The sequence below is a fragment of the Gobius niger genome (assembly GCF_951799975.1).
Source record: "Gobius niger genome assembly, chromosome: 11".
Lineage (NCBI taxonomy): Eukaryota > Metazoa > Chordata > Actinopteri > Gobiiformes > Gobiidae > Gobius > Gobius niger.
The window spans coordinates 2507420-2527926 of NC_136862.1; the positions used below are offsets into that span (position 1 = coordinate 2507420).

Sequence of the window (20507 nt, forward strand, 5' to 3'; positions counted from 1 at the left end):
CCAAAAATGACAAAAAAAAGACTAAAAATTGACGAAAAAATGTGACAAAATGTGACACAAAAATTACAAAAAAATGACACATTTGATAAAAAATTGACGAAAAAACGAAAAAAATGTGACAAAAAATGACAATTTTTTTTTACAAAAATGTGACAAAAAATGGACAAAAAATGACAAAAATATGACAAAATGTGACAATTTTTTTTCTAAAATATGACAAAAAGTGATAAAAATTTGACACAAAAATTACAAAAATAAGACCAAAAAAATGACATTAATTTGACAAAAAATAGAAAAATGTGATAAAAAATTGATGAAAAAATGAGTTGAATACTCAACACAAAAATGATGGAAAAAAATGTGATGACGTGAGGAAAAAGATCCTCTCGGTTCAGGCGGGAGTTAAGAGGTTAATACAGAGAAAAACATCAGGACATTTAGCGGCTTAAAAAATCTTGCTTTGACTTAAATTTCGACAAAAATGAGTGTAGTTTAGTCCCAGCAGGGGGCGCCAGATCACCGCTGCAACCACAACAACGACGTCACTCCCTAACCCGGAAGCAGTGCGGCTCCGTCACACACGTGTCTGTGGCACCAACACACTCTCACATGATGGACGGTACCCCTATGGAGACGGAGACGGCCCCGGAGCCCGGCCAGGAGCCCCCCCGGCCCGCGGCGAACCTCCACCAGAACCGGGTCTTCCTGGACCTGTTCTGGGACCTGGCCAAGCCCGAGCAGGAGACCCGGCTGAGCGCGGTGGAGAGCCTGGTGCAGTACCTCAAGTCCCACAACAAGGTGAGGGCCAGGGGTGAGGGCCAGGGGTGAGGGCCAGGAGCGAGGTCTGGGTCTCATGTGGTCCCGAGTTAGACCTGGGTTTAGTGATGGTTTAGACCAGGGTCAGGGTTTTACGCGCAGAGCAGTGATGGAAGTGGCTTTACCCAGATGTAAAAGTGCAATTCACCCAATAAATAGTAGAATTCACGCATTTATTATATCAGTCTGCAGATATTGTTATTGGAACATCCCTAAAATCCCTCACACTTGACTGGGAGCGGGACGTCTCCAGCTCGTCTCCATGGAGATGTGACTAAAGGCTCCTCATTCAAACCCATCTCCAGGGGCGGACTGGCCATGTGTCCATTCTGGAAGAGCACAGAAGGGCCACCGGCTCTAGGGCCACCGGTCTGGCCCCTCACTTTACCTTAGCCTTACCCCCGGGCGAAACCGAGCTTTACCCAAATCTAAAAGCTTAACCTCTTACCACTCGCCTGAACCAAATGCATTCTGTCCTCTTTGGCTATAGGCCTGTGTAACACCTCATTTGAAAGCTAAGACCCACAAAACTGATCTTTTCCTCGCGTTGTTGCTGTGTTGTGTCACCTTTTTATGTTTTTTGTCACTTTTTGTTGAATTTTTGTCACTTTTTTGTTGATTTTTTGTCTTTAAAAAAAAAAAAAAAGTCACATTTTTGTCACTTTTTTGTTGAATTTTTGATTTTCTCCTTTCTTTGACTGTTGGTTTGTAGCCACAGCTGTCCTTTGGGGCAGGCCGACAGGAACGTGGCTGCTCACATCTGCCCCCCCCCCCCACACACACACACAGGCGTCATTCATCCAGACCTAGAGGTTGTTTTAATGTTGTAGAGCAGGGGTCGGCAAGTTTGCGTCATGGAGCAACGATTTTCATCATAGCCAAAACACCAAGGGCTGAACCTCAACATTGTAGCCTAGAGTTAAGAACCCTTTTCTACAAATGCCAATGTTTTACATCAGTGGTTCTAAAGTGGTCCGGCTCCGAGACCCGCCAATACCTCAATGACAAAGTATGACCCAAATAAAACTGTAATTTGTCTTATTTTGTATAAAATATTGCATTTGCCCACGTTTTTACTGAACAAGCCGTAGATTTGCTTTGAAGACTGAAATTATGATCAAAACAGCCCAATAATACACATTTGATCAGACTCCAGTGTGTTTCCGTGTAGTTTCAGATGGAAAATATTGAAAGAAAGTTCCCTGTAGGCTCGCGACCCACTTTTGAGTCCCCGAACCACCAGTTGAGAATCACTGTTTTACATTATATATGACCAAGTGGGATGTTCGGCAAAGACAATTAAAAATGACACTATTTCTCGCATTTTTAGAGAACTTTAACAGGTATTTGATCCCTTATCTGCATAATGATATTTCTCAAAATCATATTGGGGGCCAGAGGTTCTGTGCTGGAGGGACGGATTTGGCCCCTCGGGCCTGACGTTACCTTCCCCTGTTGTAGAGTTTTATATCCGTCGGAGCAGCTGCTGATGCGACTCGATGAGAGTGAAGCAGTTTTTTCCAGATGTTTCCCCCTGATGACGATGTCTGAAAGTCCTTTCTTCTGGCCAACATCACACACATGTTTTTGAATATTGCTTTAATATTGTCACCTTCACAGGGAAATAAATAGACCATCGTTCATATGAGCTGGAAGAGACTTTGAACTTTGTGACAGTTTTTGTTTCATGTGACTTGGCCTCAGGAATGAGTTTATTTGGTTGGGACAGTGCATGTTGATGAACACGCCACCCCCTCGTCCCTTGTGTTCTCTCTTAAAGAGGGGGTATTCTGCTTTTTTCAGACCCATAGCACCTGTCTATATCTCACTACAATGATGACAAACCTTCTGTTGGTCTGTAAATGCAGTAAATTAGAATAACTGCCTTGTATAAAATGTCTCTCTCAAAATGGCTGCAGTGAATGTCTTGAAATCGGCCTCTGTCTCTTTAAGAACCTCTGAGCCTTTAGACACGCCCCCTCCACACGCCGTCGGAGGCGTCTCCAGGAGGTGGGGGCGTTTCTAGGAGGACTCGGGCAAACCTATCCCTAAAATGGCCGCCATCAGAGTTTTCACAGATTACTCAAATGTGTGTTCGCAGGAGGAGGAGCTGGAGTACTCGCTGAACCGCCTGGTGACCGGCCTGAGCCACAGCAGAGAGACGGCCCGGCCCGCCTTCAGCCTGGCCCTGGGACAGGTGCGAGATCCAGAACACACACACCTCATGTCTCTGATGTCTCTGATGTCTCTGATGTCTCTGATGTCTCTGATGTCTCTGCAGGTCCTGGGGGCGTTCACTGACCTCTCGTTGCTCCAGACTCTGGACAGGATCCGGGACAAACACAACCTGCAGAAGGTCAAGAAGGTCAGTGCTCCTCGACTCCTCCTTTGATACCGTCCCTTTAACCTCCCGTCGGCTCGGCCTCGAAATGAAATGTTTGTGTGGAGTCAAAAGTACGATCTTTGGAGACGTCTGAGGGAACCCCGAACTTAAAGCAGAACTAAGTAACTTGTTTACCTTAATAAGTCCCTCTGGGGGTGATACAATACACACTAATGTAATCACAAAGAAGAAGCTAGCAGGCTAACAGGCAAAGCTAACTGCGGGCTAGCGCCACTTAAACAGTATTTACAGCAAAGTCTGAGTGTAACACGATCTCCATTGTAGTAACTCTATAGGAATGTAACTGATACTGGAGGCTTGAGTATCGGCCGATATCCGATATAAACCGATACTTAGAAATAACTGCTGTGAGTGAAAAAGGTCAAAGTTCCTGTTTTCTCCTGTGTGAGTTCAATAAAGTGTAATTATTATGAAAGTCACAGCATTAAGTGATCAGTTCAAATATCTTTGTATTACTAGATTGTTTGTATTATATTATTTGTAGCCGATACCCGATATCATACATTTTTCCAGTATCGGCTCCGATATCCGATACTAGCATCATATCGGTGCATCCATAATGTTTGAAACCGTAATATTTAATACACCCCTCCTGGAGCCACCGCCTTCACGTGGTGGAGGGGCTTCGCTGCAGGGTGTCCCAGGGCAAACCGGGCCTCGGTGACGGGTCAGACACAGAGCGGGTCAGAAGGTCCTTATGAGAGACCAGGCCTCGCTTAAGTAAGGATTAAACAACGAGGAGCCGCATTAGACGCTATAATGCGAAGTGCATTATAGTGCGAGTTGTTTAATCCGCTTATACCAGGGTCCCACAAACGTAACATTTATAATAAATGTGTTTTTCATTGACTAAAGTCACTAAATCTGCCAGACTACGGGACTATTTTGTGTGGGTTATTAGCCGGTCACTGAAGGCTGGTCTCAGAGCGAGTCATTCTCCGCAGCTATTACGAGGATCTCAGTCAGGCTCAACGACACAACATCAGCACAGAATCACAACACAACAGGACTAACCCGGAAACACTTTTCCCTGGAAGTAAACACCGATATGCGGCACTCGTGGGCAGGAGTTATTTACCTTTTACAAGGTTTAACCTGAAGCTAAAGCTAGCTAGCTCAACCAGCTCAACTGTTTATGGAAACAGCTGCGGTGGAGTTGCTCACACCTGGGCCCCCCCAACTGAAACTTTTATGTTTGACTTTACTAATCCAGACAAATATGCTTCAATGCAGGATCATTTTATGTATGTCTGAAAATGATGAATAGCCTTAACCGTTTTCAATAGAAATGTAAAGCTCGTATGTTATTAACAGTAGCTAACCTAGCTGCTCACTCTCCTCATACGTTCCTGTCAGTCACTAATTACGCCTTTATCTGACTCAGCTGTGTCATGCGTTGCTATGGTGATGCCACAGCGGAGTGACATCCCAGTGATTTAACTACCGGACTACGTGTGCGGTTATACCAAAATAATGCACCAGCCAATCAGAATCCAGGATTCACCCAGACCCTGGTGTAATCTTAAAGTAACTTTCCCAAACCTGTTCAGAGCCTGTTGGTCAGAGAACTGTAGTGCATAAAGGTTTATCTTATCTTATCTTATTTTCTGTGGGACGGTGAAGATCTTTGGAAATGAGCTGAACATCCGGGCAGGCGGGGGGTAGATTTAGAAAAGGCTCTGGCAGGACAGAGTTGATAAATATTTAAAAGTATTTTCCTAATGCAGTGATTGATGTGTCACATGTAGAGATTAGATCGGGCCCAAAAAATCAAGCCCGACCCGACCCGAGCCCGCGGTTATAAAGCCCGACCCGACCCAGCCCGAGCAATTAACGTGAATTGTCAGCCCGAACCCGAAACAAACCCGACGTAAATGATTATTTATTTAAGGCTCAGATAGGTGCATCTGCACAGCAGCACCATGTTTGCGAGGTACGCGGCTACGCGCACGGCACACGTGCACGCAGCAGTAGCGCACATACCTGAGTGGGCAGAGACGTACGCGGCGCGGAGCAGCCAGCGCTGCAGCTCAATGTGTCTTGTCTCCTCTTTTCTGTCTCTCTCTCTCTCCTCCTTCATGTTTCATAAACATCGCGCTCTACAAAAGCTACTTTTTACGCAGTAACAGGAACCAAACTGCTTATTTATCCACTGTTAATGAAACGCTGTCCTGAGAGAAAGAGCTTAGAGTGATGTTCTCTGTGTGGCGCCGGTATCACAGCCTGACCATGCTGCTTAAACGGGACAACACAGCAGCACGTGCGCCCGCCCCCCGCACCTGCACCACCTCCCTCCCGGACTCCTCGATTTTATATTGCGTATTGCCGCATTTTGTATCCAATAGACTCCGCCTATTGCATAGATTTTTATTAGAGATTATAATGACATTAATTAAAAAAAGAAAAAAAAAACAAAAAAAAAAAACTTGAGCCCGACCCGACCCGAGCCCGACTCTCATGCGGGAAATCTCGGCCCGGCCCGGCCCGAATGTCGGGTCGGGCTCGGGCCGGGCTCGGGCTTGGGCCTAAAATCTAACCTCTAGTCACATGACCTCGTCTCCAGAGAGAGTTCCCGGTCTGAAAGTTCTGCCCCAGAGCAGGAGCTGGAACAGTCCCAGTCCTCCCTCGTCCCCCTCACAGCTCCGCTCTCTCTTCCAGAAGCTGCAGAGGAATGCCATGTTCGGGAGTCTGTTCGGGGTCCTGGCTCTGCACCAGTCCGGACGACTCACTGAGGTACGAGCTCAGCTGTTTGTAAACCCAGACGTGTCCAGACCCTGACGTGTGTGTGTGTGTGTGTGTGTGTGTGTCTGTGTGTGTGTGTGTGTGTGTGTCTGTGTGTGTGTGTGAGCAGGAGCCCGACGCCGTCCTGGCCTGTGTGCAGCTCCTCCAGACTCTGACGCCCCACAGGCAGCACCTCCGGGACCTGCCCACCAAGACCATGATGGACATCCTGAACCAGGTCAGTCCCAGCGCCGCCGTCCGTCAGGAAAGCAGCCGTCCAGGATCAGCTCCTCCTGCCTCAGCGTCCACAGCTCACATTATACAGGAGAACAGGAGGCACAGGCAGAGCATCAGTCTGAACCTGGATCAGAGGTTTAAAGGAATAGGCCACCGTTTTTCCATACTGAGATATGTTCTTACCTTAGCTTTGACGAGTTCTTTAGGACCTGTCTGATCTTCAGTCACGTAAACACAGCGCAGACGGCGTTAGCATTTAGCCTCTCCCTCTCTCCTCTATAGCTCCAAAACAGGTCAAGATAGAAGCTACCAAGCTCTTCCATGTTTTCCCTATTTAAATATGGTTACGTGAAGTGTTCCACTACAAAGTATAATTACACACAATTAAACAATGTGGATTTGCTAAGCGGATAAAAGGGGGGACTATATTGTAAGGCGTAATAATACCAGGAGTAGTTCGAAACCCACGCAGTAATCTTCACTTGGATGCCAAACTACTCCTGGTATTATTACGCCTTACAATATAGTTCCCCCTTTTATCCGCTTAGAAAAATCCACATTGTTTAATTTTGTGTAATTATACTTTGTAGTGGAACACTTCACGTAACCATATTTAAATAGAGAAAACGTGGAAGAGCTTGGTAGCTTCTATCTTGACCTGTTTTGGAGCTATAGAGGAGAGAGGGAGAGGCTAAATGCTAACGCCGTCTGCGCTGTGTTAACGTGACTGAAGGCACGGGGGAAGATCAGACAGGTCCTAAAGAACTCGTCAAAGCTAAGAATGATGATGAATGTTATTGGGTTGTTTTGATCATAAACTCAGTCTTAAAGGGAAATTACTTGTGTAGAAAATACAATATTTGATACGATACATGACAAATTGCAATTTTCTTTGGGTCCTGGGCTCGTCATCCGAGGGTAATGGTGGAACCCGTGGTGATCCCATGTGCTCCTCAGGTCGGGGAGGAGGTGTTCAGTCTGTAGTCCCTCCTCGTTCCTCTCTGACCCCGTGTGCTCCTCAGGTTTAGGAGGAGGTGTTCAGTCTGTAGTTCCTCCTCTGACCCCGTGTGCTCCTCAGGTCGGGGAGGAGGTCTTTGAGCAGGTGCTCTTCTCCGCGCTCCAGTCCGACCTCTCCACTCCGTTCCGGACGCCGGAGCAGCTGCACCTCCTGCTGGTGGCGCTGCAGCGTTTCCCTCAGACGCTCAAACCCAAGAAACTCAAGAAGCTGCTGGGCTTTTCCTCCATCATCCACCAGGACAACGTGCCCCGGTGAGCAAGACTCGCAGTACCCTGTGTTTGTGTAATTGTACACAGCCTGACGGAGCTGTAGTAGTAAAAGTACTCGTAGTAACATGTATTTGTACACAGCCTGACGGAGCTGCTGAAGACCGTGGCGAGCTCGGTGAAGAAGGAGCAGGTTCTTCCTCCGGTGATGCTGGATCTGCTCAGACTTTCCCTCAAAGAAAACACGTTCCAGCTTTTCTGGACCAAAGTGATCAGTGAGGGGCTCCTGAGGGAGGCTCCGGGGCCTGCGCAGTAAGTCTCTCCTCTTACATGTATATATGTGTCTGACCCCACCCTCCTGACCCCGCCCTGACCCCTGACCCCTGTGCTGCAGTTACCTGAGTTTCCGGCTGCTGGGCGCCGCTCTGCCGCTGCTGTCGGAGGAGCAGCTGAAGGAGGTGCTGAGCGGAGACGCCATGAGGCTGTACGGGCAGCACGTGGTCACGTCACAGGTCAGACTCTTCAAAACTCTGAAAGAGGAGGAAACTTCTGACACGTAGAGATTTCTGACAGAAATATGAGACACAAATGTAGCTTTCTGCCAGTTTTAAATGTGGGAATAGATGCAAGTTGGTCATTTTATGCTCACTGCTGCCACCTCAGGTCATACGTGTAACTGCAGCTTCTATATTAAGCTTGTGCATGACGGAGCTTCAGACCCGAAGAAACACCTTTCTCACAGTGCAGGATTTTAGAGGCAGTTGTGGTGAACAGGTCTGAGCTCATTCCACACATGAGGACATGGAGGAACATGTGGGGGAGGAAAATACTTAGTTTTAACATTTTTAAACTCTTAACTCCCACCTGAACATGTTTTCTCCAAATTCTCCAAATCTAAAAGCTTCTTCAAAACAGAGTCAAAAAACGAGAAGAAAATGAGGATCTAAACGCAGCAAAAAAAGCTAAAAAGTGACGGAAAAAATAGACAAAAATCCAGCAAAAAAAATGACAAAAATCCAGCAAAAAAGTGACAAAAATCCAGCAATAAAATGACAAAAATTCGGCAAAAAAGTGACAAAAATCCAGCAAAAAAGTGACAAAAATCCAGCAAAAAAGTGACAAAAATCCAGCAAAAAAGTGACAAAAATCCAGTAAAAAAAAGACAAATATCCGGCAAAAAAGTGACAAAAATCCAGTAAAAAAAAGACAAAAATCCAGCAAAAAAGTGACAAAAATCCAGCAAAAAAGTGACAAAAATCCAGTAAAAAAAAGACAAATATCCGGCAAAAAAGTGACAAAAATCCAGCAAAAAAGTGACAAAAATCCAGTAAAAAAAAGACAAATATCCGGCAAAAAAGTGACAAAAATCCGGCAAAAAAAGACAAAAATCCGGCAAAAAAAGTGACAAAAATCCGGCAAAAAAGTGACAAAAATCCGGCAAAAAAGTGACAAAAATCCAGCAAAAAAGTGACAAAAATCCAGTAAAAAAAAAGACAAAAATCCGGCAAAAAAGTGACAAAAATCCGGCAAAAAAGTGACAAAAATCCGGCAAAAAAGTGACAAAAAAATAGCAAAAAAGACAAAAATCAGGCAAAAAAGTGACAAAAATCCAGCAAAAAAGTGACAAAAATCCGGCAAAAAAGTGACAAAAATCCAGCAAAAAAGTGACCAAAAAATAGCAAAAAAGTGACAAAAATCCGTCAAAAAAGTGACAAAAATCCAGCAAAAAAGTGACAGAAACACATAAGGGAAATAAAAAGTGACGACAATGGCATAGAGGAGAGAATGGATTTGGTTTTGGTGGGTGGTAAGAGGTTCAACTCTGTATAGTCCCTTTAAAACACATGAAATGGATTTTGCTAAAGTCAAGGCCTTAAATGTCATTAAAAAAACTTAAGGTCAAAACATTTACTGTAAATACCAACATTATGGTCTGTGTCTCCTCTGTGTCTCCTCTGTCTCCTCTGTCTCCTCTGTATGTCCTCTCTGTATTTCCCCTCTGTCTCCCCTGTGCAGAAGCCCGGGCGCTTCCAGCTGTCCCCGGAGATGGACGTGTTCGTGTCCGACTTCCTGCAGGGCTGTGAGGCGGAGGCGCTGCAGCTGCTGGTGGTGCAGAGCTTCACCCGCCTGTGCCACCAGGGCTGCCCCGTGGTGTCCCCGTCCTGGCGGGCCCTGCAGCACCTCCGCCCCGGCGCCCTCACCGCCTACGTGCACTGGCTCCGGGACGCCTTCCTCCGGCCACAGGGCCTCACGCTGCTGGACGTCAGCGCCAAGAAGCCCAAAGAGGAGAAGGACGACAGGTACCGGGGGAGGGGGCGGGGCTTTCACTGAGGGCGGGGCGCTGCAGGTGGGCAGGGAAACGTTTAAATGCGGAGATCACTGACAGAAATGTGAGGAGAAAAGGTTTTCAGTCAGGAATTAGCTTGTTGCACAATGTGGCTACGCTAGTTCCTCTGAGCTGAAGTTGTGGGCGCTAGTACTTCCTGTTTATATTCTTTTCCATTAAGATGAGCTTAGACCCGTTCCAATCATGGTGTTTCCTACAGTTCCTGGTAGACGATCACTTCCTGCAGGTTAACGAGTTGCTGTACAGAGTAAATATTTATGTTTATAAGGATCAGTGAGTTTGAACAATGGTGGAAATGTGACAAAAAGTGACGCAAAATTTGACCAAAAGTGACAAAAAAAATGACAAAAAATGACAAAAAATTTACAAAAAATGTGATAAAAATTCGACAAAAAAATTACAAAAATTTGACAAAAAATAACAAAAATGTCACAAGAAATTGACAAAAAAATGATGAAAAAAATTGACAAAAAATTACAAAAATGTGACCAAAAAATGACAAAAATAATAATAAAAATAATGACAAAAAAGCTACAAAATGAGTTGAAAAGTTGAAACCCCCCCCCCCCAAAAAGATGGAAAAAAATCTGATGACGTGAGGAAAAAGATCCATTTAGATGAGTTTTGTAGATCTTAGCTTTCAAATGAGGTGTTACACTGGCCTACAGGATTTGGGTAAAGCTGAACTGGAGAAAATGCTCTTGGTTCAGGCGGGAGTTAAGAGGTTAAACATTTGAAATAGTGCGTTTATTCAGTTCTTTCATAGCATGTTAGCCTTTAGCTTCAAAACAAACTATCGATCCTTCATGATCTCAGGCGTCTCCTCTGAACTCAAGATTTGAACACAGTAAATGATCGTCGACCGGGAACTCACCGCCCACAACATAATCTTTAGAAAATTATTATTATTCCAGGAAAAGAAAACAGACAGAAAGTACTGGCGCTCACACCTTTAGGTCAGAGGAACTAGCATAGCCACACCGCGCAACAAGCCAATTAGACATTGAAAAATCCTTCCCGATGTGGCTGTCCAGCTCTGTGGTTCTAAAGCAGGCGTCTCAGACATGCGGCCCGCGGGCCAAATGCGGCCCGCGAGGTAATTTTTTGCGGCCCGCGAGATAATTACTTATTTATATTATATGCGGCCCGCCGGTAAATCACATTAAACACATTAGAACTACATTTCCCATGAGGCACCGCGCGGTAGCGCCAACGCTGCTGCGGACGCGAGAATGTAAACATCAGACAGGGGAAGGGAGATGCGCCGCGGTCCCTGAACAACAGCGCGTGGTTCCAGCAGCTACATCATGGATAAGTTAAGGCTTATTTACAACCTTAGACACGTAAAACAAGTGGCGGTGGGCGCGGGGCAGGTGAAGACAGGCCTGTGTTTGTGGATTATAAAGTTTTTCCAACTGGAGCTGAGACTGACCAGACGAGTGAGAATCATGGTTAAAGAGGTTTAAGAGCAGCGAGTTCTACGACGGGTTCTCAGAAGATCGAGAGCACAGTGAGTGTAGTGTTTTTATGTTTATTCTGTGGAGCAAAGTCAGCCCTTAATGTGCGGCTGTTGCACGGACTTATCTGACATGAAGCGCGTGCGTTTGTTGATGCGTTGGCCCGTGTTACGCATTGACAGGAGTGGGGTTGAACTGTGTGACTGTCCCATAGACTGAAAACACTATTGCTATTCTTCAGTTTATGGACAGGCCCAACGCTGATGGTCAATTCACTTTTTGTTTATCCCGATTTGGCAAGAGCCCAACGAGTCAGAGGAGAGCACGGTGGAGCGAGATCTATCTGCTCCGCCTCCAACCCGGTGTGCGCGGCAGCGATCTTGTCCACATTCGCCCAATTCTTGGCAGATTTTTTGACAGAACGCGACAATTCCCAATAACCCGCCACCGCACGCAGCAGTGCGGGACGCATATTCGTGACCGTGCGTAATTATTCGTGCACGCAGCAACAGTTCGTGGCGCGTGAAACCTCTACCAATTCCACTCACATTCGTGATCCTCGGCCACGAATGTGGATCCGTGGCTTCGTAACGCATCGTGCCCATGTAAACCCAGCCTAGGACATTGCAAAGCGAACACATTGCATTGCATAGTGTTTAAAAGCGTCACACCAGTAAAGTGAGGAGCCTTTTCTCTCCATCTCTCTCTCAGAGCTACATCAGGTCAATGAATTTAATCTTTATTAAGGACACATGTGGGAACACATGATCCATAGTTACATTACAAATAGAGAATATGGAAATGTAATAAAATACTGCAAATAATGACAGCAACATTGACAGTAAAAAATATAAGCCCTATCAGTTCTCTAACTGTGGGTCAGAAAAAGGCCTGAGGTCAGAGGTCAGTGACTCCACATTATTTACATGAGGTGAATCTCACTGAGTTGATCTCAGACACACCAGAGTCTGGAAAAGTGTCCAAGTCCACACATTCATCGATGTATTTATTATATGACAGGGTGAAAATTAACACAGAGCAAAACAAGTTTGAAGCTGATGCTTTTTGCTGGTGCTCATGATCAGCTCCAGTCCCTGGTCAGGCTTTTCTACATTAAATTAAAATGACATTTGTACATTTTGCATTTCTTTAAAAGGCTCACAGAGAAACTGGACCTGACTCCTGAAACATCACTGATGCCCAGAACCAAAATGGGATTAATTACACAAAACTAATTGTCTAAGTCTGTAATTTCAAATTTAGAAGCTCAGCAAATGTTTGGCTGATTGGAAACCTCTGGAAGCTTAAAAATGTGCAGATAGGTCATGTATAGTCTATTTTAAGTTATATTATAGCAAACAATAAAAAGTTGCTAAATCATAATTGACTTAATATAAAAGGCTTCGTCAGTTGCGGCCCCCGACCAACACTGGGTTCGCATTTTTGGCCCCCAGTCCAAATGAGTTTGAGACCCCTGTTCTAAAGCAAAGTCAGACGCAGGTGAAAAAAGCACGTATGAGATCCATCTAGTTTAACTGCGAGCCTTCGTCCTAGAACTACATTACCCAGGATGCTCGGGAGTCCCATGATCTTCTACGAGGCTTTTGATTGGTGGAGCTTCACGTTCCCACACGTGTTTATTTATTGTAATGTAGACGACATATTATAAACAATGTATTCAAACATAATGCAGGCAGAGAGTGGACGTTTTATCCAGATCTAACACTGAGAGTAAGAAAAACGTCAGAAAAATGTTCCCAACGATCCAATTAAACGAACCACCATAATTTTTATTCCAATTAGCAGGATTCAATTTGTTTAACCCCTTAACTCCCACCTGAACCGAGCACATTTTCTCCAGTTTGGCTTTACCCCAATCCAAAAGCTTCTAGAAAAAAGCTGTGAAAATAGCAACAAAACTGAGACGAAAACAATGATGGAAATGTGACAAAAAGTGAGAAAACATTGATGGAAAAGTGGCAAAAATGTCACAAGAAATTGACAAAAAATTGACGGAAAAAAAAGACTAAAATGTGACAAAAAAAATTACAAAAATTTGATACAAATTTGACAGAAAAATGTCAAAAAAAATGTCCAAAATGTGACAAAAGAAACGACAAAAATGTGATAAAAATTTGACAAAAAAATACCAAAAATTTGACACAAAAAAATGGCAAAAATGTGACAAAAAAGTTACAAAAATGAGTTGAATACCCAACAAAAAAACGATGGGAAAAAGATCCTCTCGGTTCAGGCGGGAGTTAAGAGGTTAATAGTGAAATAATATAGAACTTTTGTCGGCAAAGTAACAGAAACTGGCCGTGTTTGCTGAAAACCTGGTTGCCTTGACCAGCGGGCGCGATGTCGCAATGGTTCCTGGGATACGGAGTTTCTATAGTCAGGAAGTGAATGACGTCACAGCCTTGTACCTTTGCCTTTTCTTCAACATGTCGTCTTCTTTTGGATTGAAATGAAACATTTTACGGTCACGAATTGCTACATCGCTGATTAGCTTTTGCGGTGACGTCAAACTCTTAATATTTGAATTTTTGGAAAATCGACGGTTGGTTAGACAGCGTCTCGCCTTAAATCAGAATCAGTTCCTCAGTTCCCGGACTCACTGATTACCTCTGAAGAGTAACCGTCATGTCCGCCCTCTGCGCCGCAGGCAGGGCTGGGTTCACCGTCTGAGGAAGTGGATCGGCGCTCGCCTCGTGGCCGTCGTGGACAACCAGCAGCTGAAGAAAGACGAGGAGCTGATCGCGGAGGTGTCCAGGTGAGCTCCGCCCCTCCGTCCCGCTCCGGTCCCTTTGCTCACGTCTCTCCTCCCGCAGGTTCCTCCTGTTCCACGCCTTCTTCAGGACCACAGCCCCGAGCGCGGAGCTCCCGGAGACCACGGAGGAGCTGTCGGCGCCGCTGCAGGACGACACCAGGGCGGCGCTCGCTAACTCCTTCTTCAGGTGCGGCTCAGGGGGTGGCTCAGGGGGCGGGGCTCAGGGGGGAGGCTCAGGGGGGCTCAGGAGGCGGGGCTTCTGTTTGAAAGAAGATCATCTCTGAAGTGCTGGCCTTGATAAAATGGAAACCACTTCACCCTAAACTGTAAAACCTCTGTCTCATGTCCTCCTTGTCTCCAGCCTCCTGCTGTCCCTGCAGCACCTGCCGCAGGAGCAGGGCCCTGAGGAGGAGGCCGGGCCCCAGAGGAGGCCCCTGGGCCTGAGGGCCGACGGCAGCATGTGGATCTCCCTCCCGTTTGACTGGGCTCAGACTCTGCTGCAGCACAAGAAGAACGTGGAGACGGGCCCCACGTTCGGCCCCACGCAGAGAGAGGCCTGGGACAGGTACAGACTCACACAGAGAGGCCTGGGACAGGTACAGACTCACACAGGCCTGGGACAGGTACAGACTCACACAGAGAGGCCTGGGACAGGTACAGACTCACACAGGTCTGGGACAGGTACAGACTCACACAGGTCTGGGACAGGTACAGACTCACACAGGTCTGGGACAGGTACAGACTCACACAGGTCTGGGACAGGTACAGACTCACACAGAGAGAGGCCTGGGACAGGTACAGACTCACACAGGTCTGGGACAGGTACAGACTCACACAGGCCTGGGACAGGTACAGACTCACACAGAGAGAGGCCTGGGACAGGTACAGACTCACACAGAGGTCTGGGACAGGTACAGACTCACACAGAGAGGCCTGGGACAGGTACAGACTCACACAGGTCTGGGACAGGTACAGACTCACACAGGTCTGGGACAGGTACAGACTCACACAGAGAGAGAGGTCTGGGACAGGTACAGACTCACACAGAGAGAGGTCTGGGACAGGTACAGACTCACACAGAGAGAGGTCTGGGACAGGTACAGACTCACACAGAGAGAGAGGTCTGGGACAGGTACAGACTCACACAGAGAGAGAGGTCTGGGACAGGTACAGACTCACATAGAGAGAGGCCTGGGACAGGTACAGACTCACACAGAGGTCTGGGACAGGTACAGACTCACACAGGCCTGGGACAGGTACAGACTCACACAGAGAGAGGCCTGGGACAGGTACAGACTCACACAGAGGTCTGGGACAGGTACAGACTCACACAGAGAGGCCTGGGACAGGTACAGACTCACACAGGTCTGGGACAGGTACAGACTCACACAGGTCTGGGACAGGTACAGACTCACACAGAGAGAGAGGTCTGGGACAGGTACAGACTCACACAGAGAGAGGTCTGGGACAGGTACAGACTCACACAGAGAGAGGTCTGGGACAGGTACAGACTCACACAGAGAGAGAGGTCTGGGACAGGTACAGACTCACACAGAGAGAGGCCTGGGACAGGTACAGACTCATACAGAGGTCTGGGACAGGTACAGACTCACACAGAGAGGCCTGGGACAGGTACAGACTCACACAGGTCTGGGACAGGTACAGACTCACACAGGTCTGGGACAGGTACAGACTCACACAGAGAGAGAGGTCTGGGACAGGTACAGACTCACACAGAGAGAGGTCTGGGACAGGTACAGACTCACACAGAGAGAGGTCTGGGACAGGTACAGACTCACACACAGAGAGGTCTGGGACAGGTACAGACTCACACAGAGAGGCCTGGGACAGGTACAGACTCACACAGAGGTCTGGGACAGGTACAGACTCACACAGAGGCCTGGGACAGGTACAGACTCACACAGAGAGGCCTGGGACAGGTACAGACTCACAGAGGCCTGGGACAGGTACAGACTCACACAGAGGCCTGGGACAGGTACAGACTCACACAGAGAGAGGTCTGGGACAGGTACAGACTCACACAGAGGCCTGGGACAGGTACAGACTTACACAGAGAGAGGTCTGGGACAGGTACAGACTCACACAGAGAGAGGCCTGGGACAGGTACAGACTCACACAGAGAGAGGCCTGGGACAGGTACAGACTCACACAGAGAGGTCTGGGACAGGTACAGACTCACACAGAGAGAGGCCTGGGACAGGTACAGACTCACACAGAGAGAGGCCTGGGACAGGTACAGACTCACACAGAGAGAGGCCTGGGACAGGTACAGACTCACACAGAGAGAGGCCTGGGACAGGTACAGACTCACACACAGGCCTGGGACAGGTACAGACTCACACAGAGGTCTGGGACAGGTACAGACTCACACAGAGAGAGGCCTGGGACAGGTACAGACTCACAGAGAGAGGCCTGGGACAGGTACAGACTCACACAGAGAGAGGCCTGGGACAGGTACAGACTCACACAGAGGCCTGGGACAGGTACAGACTCACACAGAGGTCTGGGACAGGTACAGACTCACACAGAGAGAGGCCTGGGACAGGTACAGACTCACACAGAGGCCTGGGACAGGTACAGACTCACACAGAGGCCTGGGACAGGTACAGACTCACACAGAGGTCTGGGACAGGTACAGACTCACACAGAGGCCTGGGACAGGTACAGACTCACACAGGCCTGGGACAGGTACAGACTCACACAGAGGCCTGGGACAGGTACAGACTCACAGAGGCCTGGGACAGGTACAGACTCACACAGAGGCCTGGGACAGGTACAGACTCACACAGGCCTGGGACAGGTACAGACTCACACACAGGCCTGGGACAGGTACAGACTCACACAGAGGTCTGGGACAGGTACAGACTCACACAGGTCTGGGACAGGTACAGACTCACACAGGTCTGGGACAGGTACAGACTCACACAGGTCTGGGACAGGTACAGACTCACACAGAGGCCTGGGACAGGTACAGACTCACACAGAGAGAGGCCTGGGACAGGTACAGACTCACACAGAGGCCTGGGACAGGTACAGACTCACACACAGGCCTGGGAAAGGTACAGACTCACAGAGAGAGGCCTGGGACAGGTACAGACTCACACAGGTCTGGGACAGGTACAGACTCACAGAGAGAGGCCTGGGACAGGTACAGACTCACACAGAGGCCTGGGACAGGTACAGACTCACACAGAGAGAGGCCTGGGACAGGTACAGACTCACACAGAGAGGCCTGGGACAGGTACAGACTCACACAGAGAGAGGTCTGGGACAGGTACAGACTCACACAGAGAGAGGTCTGGGACAGGTACAGACTCACACAGAGGCCTGGGACAGGTACAGACTCACACAGAGGCCTGGGACAGGTACAGACTCACACAGAGAGAGGCCTGGGACAGGTACAGACTCACACACAGGCCTGGGACAGGTACAGACTCACACAGAGAGAGGCCTGGGACAGGTACAGACTCACACAGAGAGGTCTGGGACAGGTACAGACTCACACAGAGAGAGGCCTGGGACAGGTACAGACTCACACAGAGAGAGGCCTGGGACAGGTACAGACTCACACAGAGGCCTGGGACAGGTACAGACTCACACAGAGGCCTGGGACAGGTACAGACTCACAGAGAGGCCTGGGACAGGTACAGACTCACACAGAGAGAGGCCTGGGACAGGTACAGACTCACACACAGGCCTGGGACAGGTACAGACTCACAGAGAGAGAGGCCTGGGACAGGTACAGACTCACAGAGAGAGAGGCCTGGGACAGGTACAGACTCACAGAGAGAGGCCTGGGACAGGTACAGACTCACACAGAGGCCTGGGACAGGTACAGACTCACACAGAGAGGTCTGGGACAGGTACAGACTCACACAGAGGTCTGGGACAGGTACAGACTCACACAGAGGCCTGGGACAGGTACAGACTCACACAGAGGCCTGGGACAGGTACAGACTCACACAGAGGCCTGGGACAGGTACAGACTCACACAGAGGCCTGGGACAGGTACAGACTCACACAGAGGCCTGGGACAGGTACAGACTCACACAGAGGCCTGGGACAGGTACAGACTCACACAGAGAGAGGCCTGGGACAGGTACAGACTCACACACAGGCCTGGGACAGGTACAGACTCACACAGAGAGAGGCCTGGGACAGGTACAGACTCACACACAGGCCTGGGACAGGTACAGACTCACACACAGGCCTGGGACAGGTACAGACTCACAGAGGCCTGGGACAGGTACAGACTCACACAGAGAGAGGCCTGGGACAGGTACAGACTCACACAGAGAGAGGCCTGGGACAGGTACAGACTCACACAGAGAGAGGCCTGGGACAGGTACAGACTCACACACAGGCCTGGGACAGGTACAGACTCACACAGAGAGAGGCCTGGGACAGGTACAGACTCACACAGAGAGAGGCCTGGGACAGGTACAGACTCACACAGAGAGAGGCCTGGGACAGGTACAGACTCACACACAGGCCTGGGACAGGTACAGACTCACACACAGGCCTGGGACAGGTACAGACTCACAGAGAGGCCTGGGACAGGTACAGACTCACAGAGGCCTGGGACAGGTACAGACTCACACAGAGAGAGGCCTGGGACAGGTACAGACTCACACAGAGAGGTCTGGGACAGGTACAGACTCACACAGAGAGAGGCCTGGGACAGGTACAGACTCACACAGAGAGGTCTGGGACAGGTACAGACTCACACAGAGAGAGGCCTGGGACAGGTACAGACTCACACACAGGCCTGGGACAGGTACAGACTCACACAGAGAGAGGCCTGGGACAGGTACAGACTCACACAGAGGCCTGGGACAGGTACAGACTCACACAGAGAGAGGCCTGGGACAGGTACAGACTCACACAGAGGCCTGGGACAGGTACAGACACACACACACAGACACCATAATGACCGCTGTCTCCTGTCCAGTTTGCTGCTGTCCGTGTCCAGCCTCAGGAAGAAGATGAAGAAAGGGCAGACGGCGGAGAACAAGGCGTTCCTGCAGCTGTTCCTCCTCGTCGGACTCTATCTGTTTAAGGTACGGCCTCCTGCTGCACACGCCCCCCCTCCTCAGGGCAGCAGACCACAGGGGTCCAGACCACAGGATCAGCACCAAAGAGTGGGTCATGGAACCATTGTCAGGAGATAGCGAGCCCCTAGTTAAATAATAAATAATCTAGTTACATAATACAAAAACACTTCCTGCAGGAGAGTCTGTTCCTCTGCTGAGTCGTCTTGATCGTGATTTCAGAGTGATAATAAAAATGCAGTCTCGTTGATAACGTTGCAGATTTGGGAAATGCCTCAGACAGTGATCATTAATAAATTCATAAAACTGCGGCGAGAGTGAATCTGCCACCGGGAGCCCCGTAACGCATTGTGCCATCGTGCGGAGGTATCCGGACACGGCTTATGCTGGCGGTGGCGCTGCAGCCGCACTATGAGGCGACTCGTTACATTCTCCCTCAACCCAAAGTCCCACATCAGCATTTCTGCTAAAGCGCTAACGTTAGCTTACTGCTATAGAGCTGTGGGAGACGGTCACGCAGGAGAGTCAGAGGTTCGAAGTCTTGCTGCTTTAGAGACACTTTTTCCTGCACGTTCCACAAACAGGAAAACTGTCTCTGTCAACTGTCCTTCAGCTTCTTCAAACACACAAAACATGTCCAGACTTCAGGCTCAGTCTCTGAGGCTGATCCTGCGCTGTCGTCTCGAACATGATTCCAGCTCAGAGAAAGTTTAGTTTTGGTTGTAGCTACAGAGGCGCCTGCGGCAGCTTCAGCAGAGGAGACGGCGCCTCATGAGGCTCACTTTGCCTAAACCGCGGGCGCCGTAATCCACCGCGGTAACATATTTTTTCAAAAACAAGACGGACATTATTATTGTCAACATTTTTACCGGGGTTTAGCGCTAAACCGGTAACCGTGACATCCCTACTCTGGTGTGAGGGGAGAGTTAAAGCCTTTAGAGACAGAGGTGATCACTTCAACCCCGCGTCTGAATGTGTTTGTGTGCAGGCCCCCGAGGAGCTTCTGGACATCATCCGCGACCTGCAGAGCTGTGTGGAGCGCGCCCACACCAAGAAGAAGAAGAAGCAAAGCCAGCCAGGTCAGAGCTTTATTCATTTATCTATGGACATTTCTTGACACTGGAGATGAACCCGATGTTGTAAATGTGCAGATCTTCCACTCGATATATTCTAGTTTTCTGATTCTGGATCGTAAACCAAGTATCGTTAAAGTACCGGTATCGATGCCCAGCCCTGGTCCTAACCCCGTGTGTTACCGGGCAGGTGAGGAGCCGGAGCCGGCCTGGGTGGAGGTCCTGGTGGAGCTGCTCCTCTCGCTGCTGTCCCAGCCCAGCAGACACATGAGGCAGGTGTGTAAGATGGTGTTCTCCTCCGTCTGCCCCCACGTCACGCAGCCGGCCCTCGGCGCCATCCTCAAAGTAAGACCTCCCCCCGTGATTAACGCCTCAGTCCGTCT

At 48.6% G+C, this 20507-nt stretch overlaps 1 protein-coding gene across 1 annotated transcript in view; it reads left to right on the forward strand.

Moving 5' to 3' along the window:
* Window positions 1-574: 574 nt before the first annotated feature.
* mybbp1a (MYB binding protein (P160) 1a) overlaps window positions 575-20507 on the forward strand; it is a 32976-nt gene continuing 13043 nt past the window's right edge. Inside the window, exons 1-15 of the mRNA XM_079566759.1 lie at window positions 575-798; window positions 2918-3013; window positions 3098-3181; window positions 5879-5953; window positions 6072-6179; window positions 7257-7447; window positions 7547-7714; window positions 7797-7914; window positions 9419-9702; window positions 13875-13982; window positions 14041-14166; window positions 14341-14544; window positions 18952-19060; window positions 20040-20130; window positions 20315-20469. Coding sequence (XP_079422885.1) covers window positions 610-798; window positions 2918-3013; window positions 3098-3181; window positions 5879-5953; window positions 6072-6179; window positions 7257-7447; window positions 7547-7714; window positions 7797-7914; window positions 9419-9702; window positions 13875-13982; window positions 14041-14166; window positions 14341-14544; window positions 18952-19060; window positions 20040-20130; window positions 20315-20469 — 2106 coding nt within the window. The 5' untranslated portion in view covers window positions 575-609. The remainder of the gene's footprint in view (window positions 799-2917; window positions 3014-3097; window positions 3182-5878; window positions 5954-6071; window positions 6180-7256; window positions 7448-7546; window positions 7715-7796; window positions 7915-9418; window positions 9703-13874; window positions 13983-14040; window positions 14167-14340; window positions 14545-18951; window positions 19061-20039; window positions 20131-20314; window positions 20470-20507) is intronic.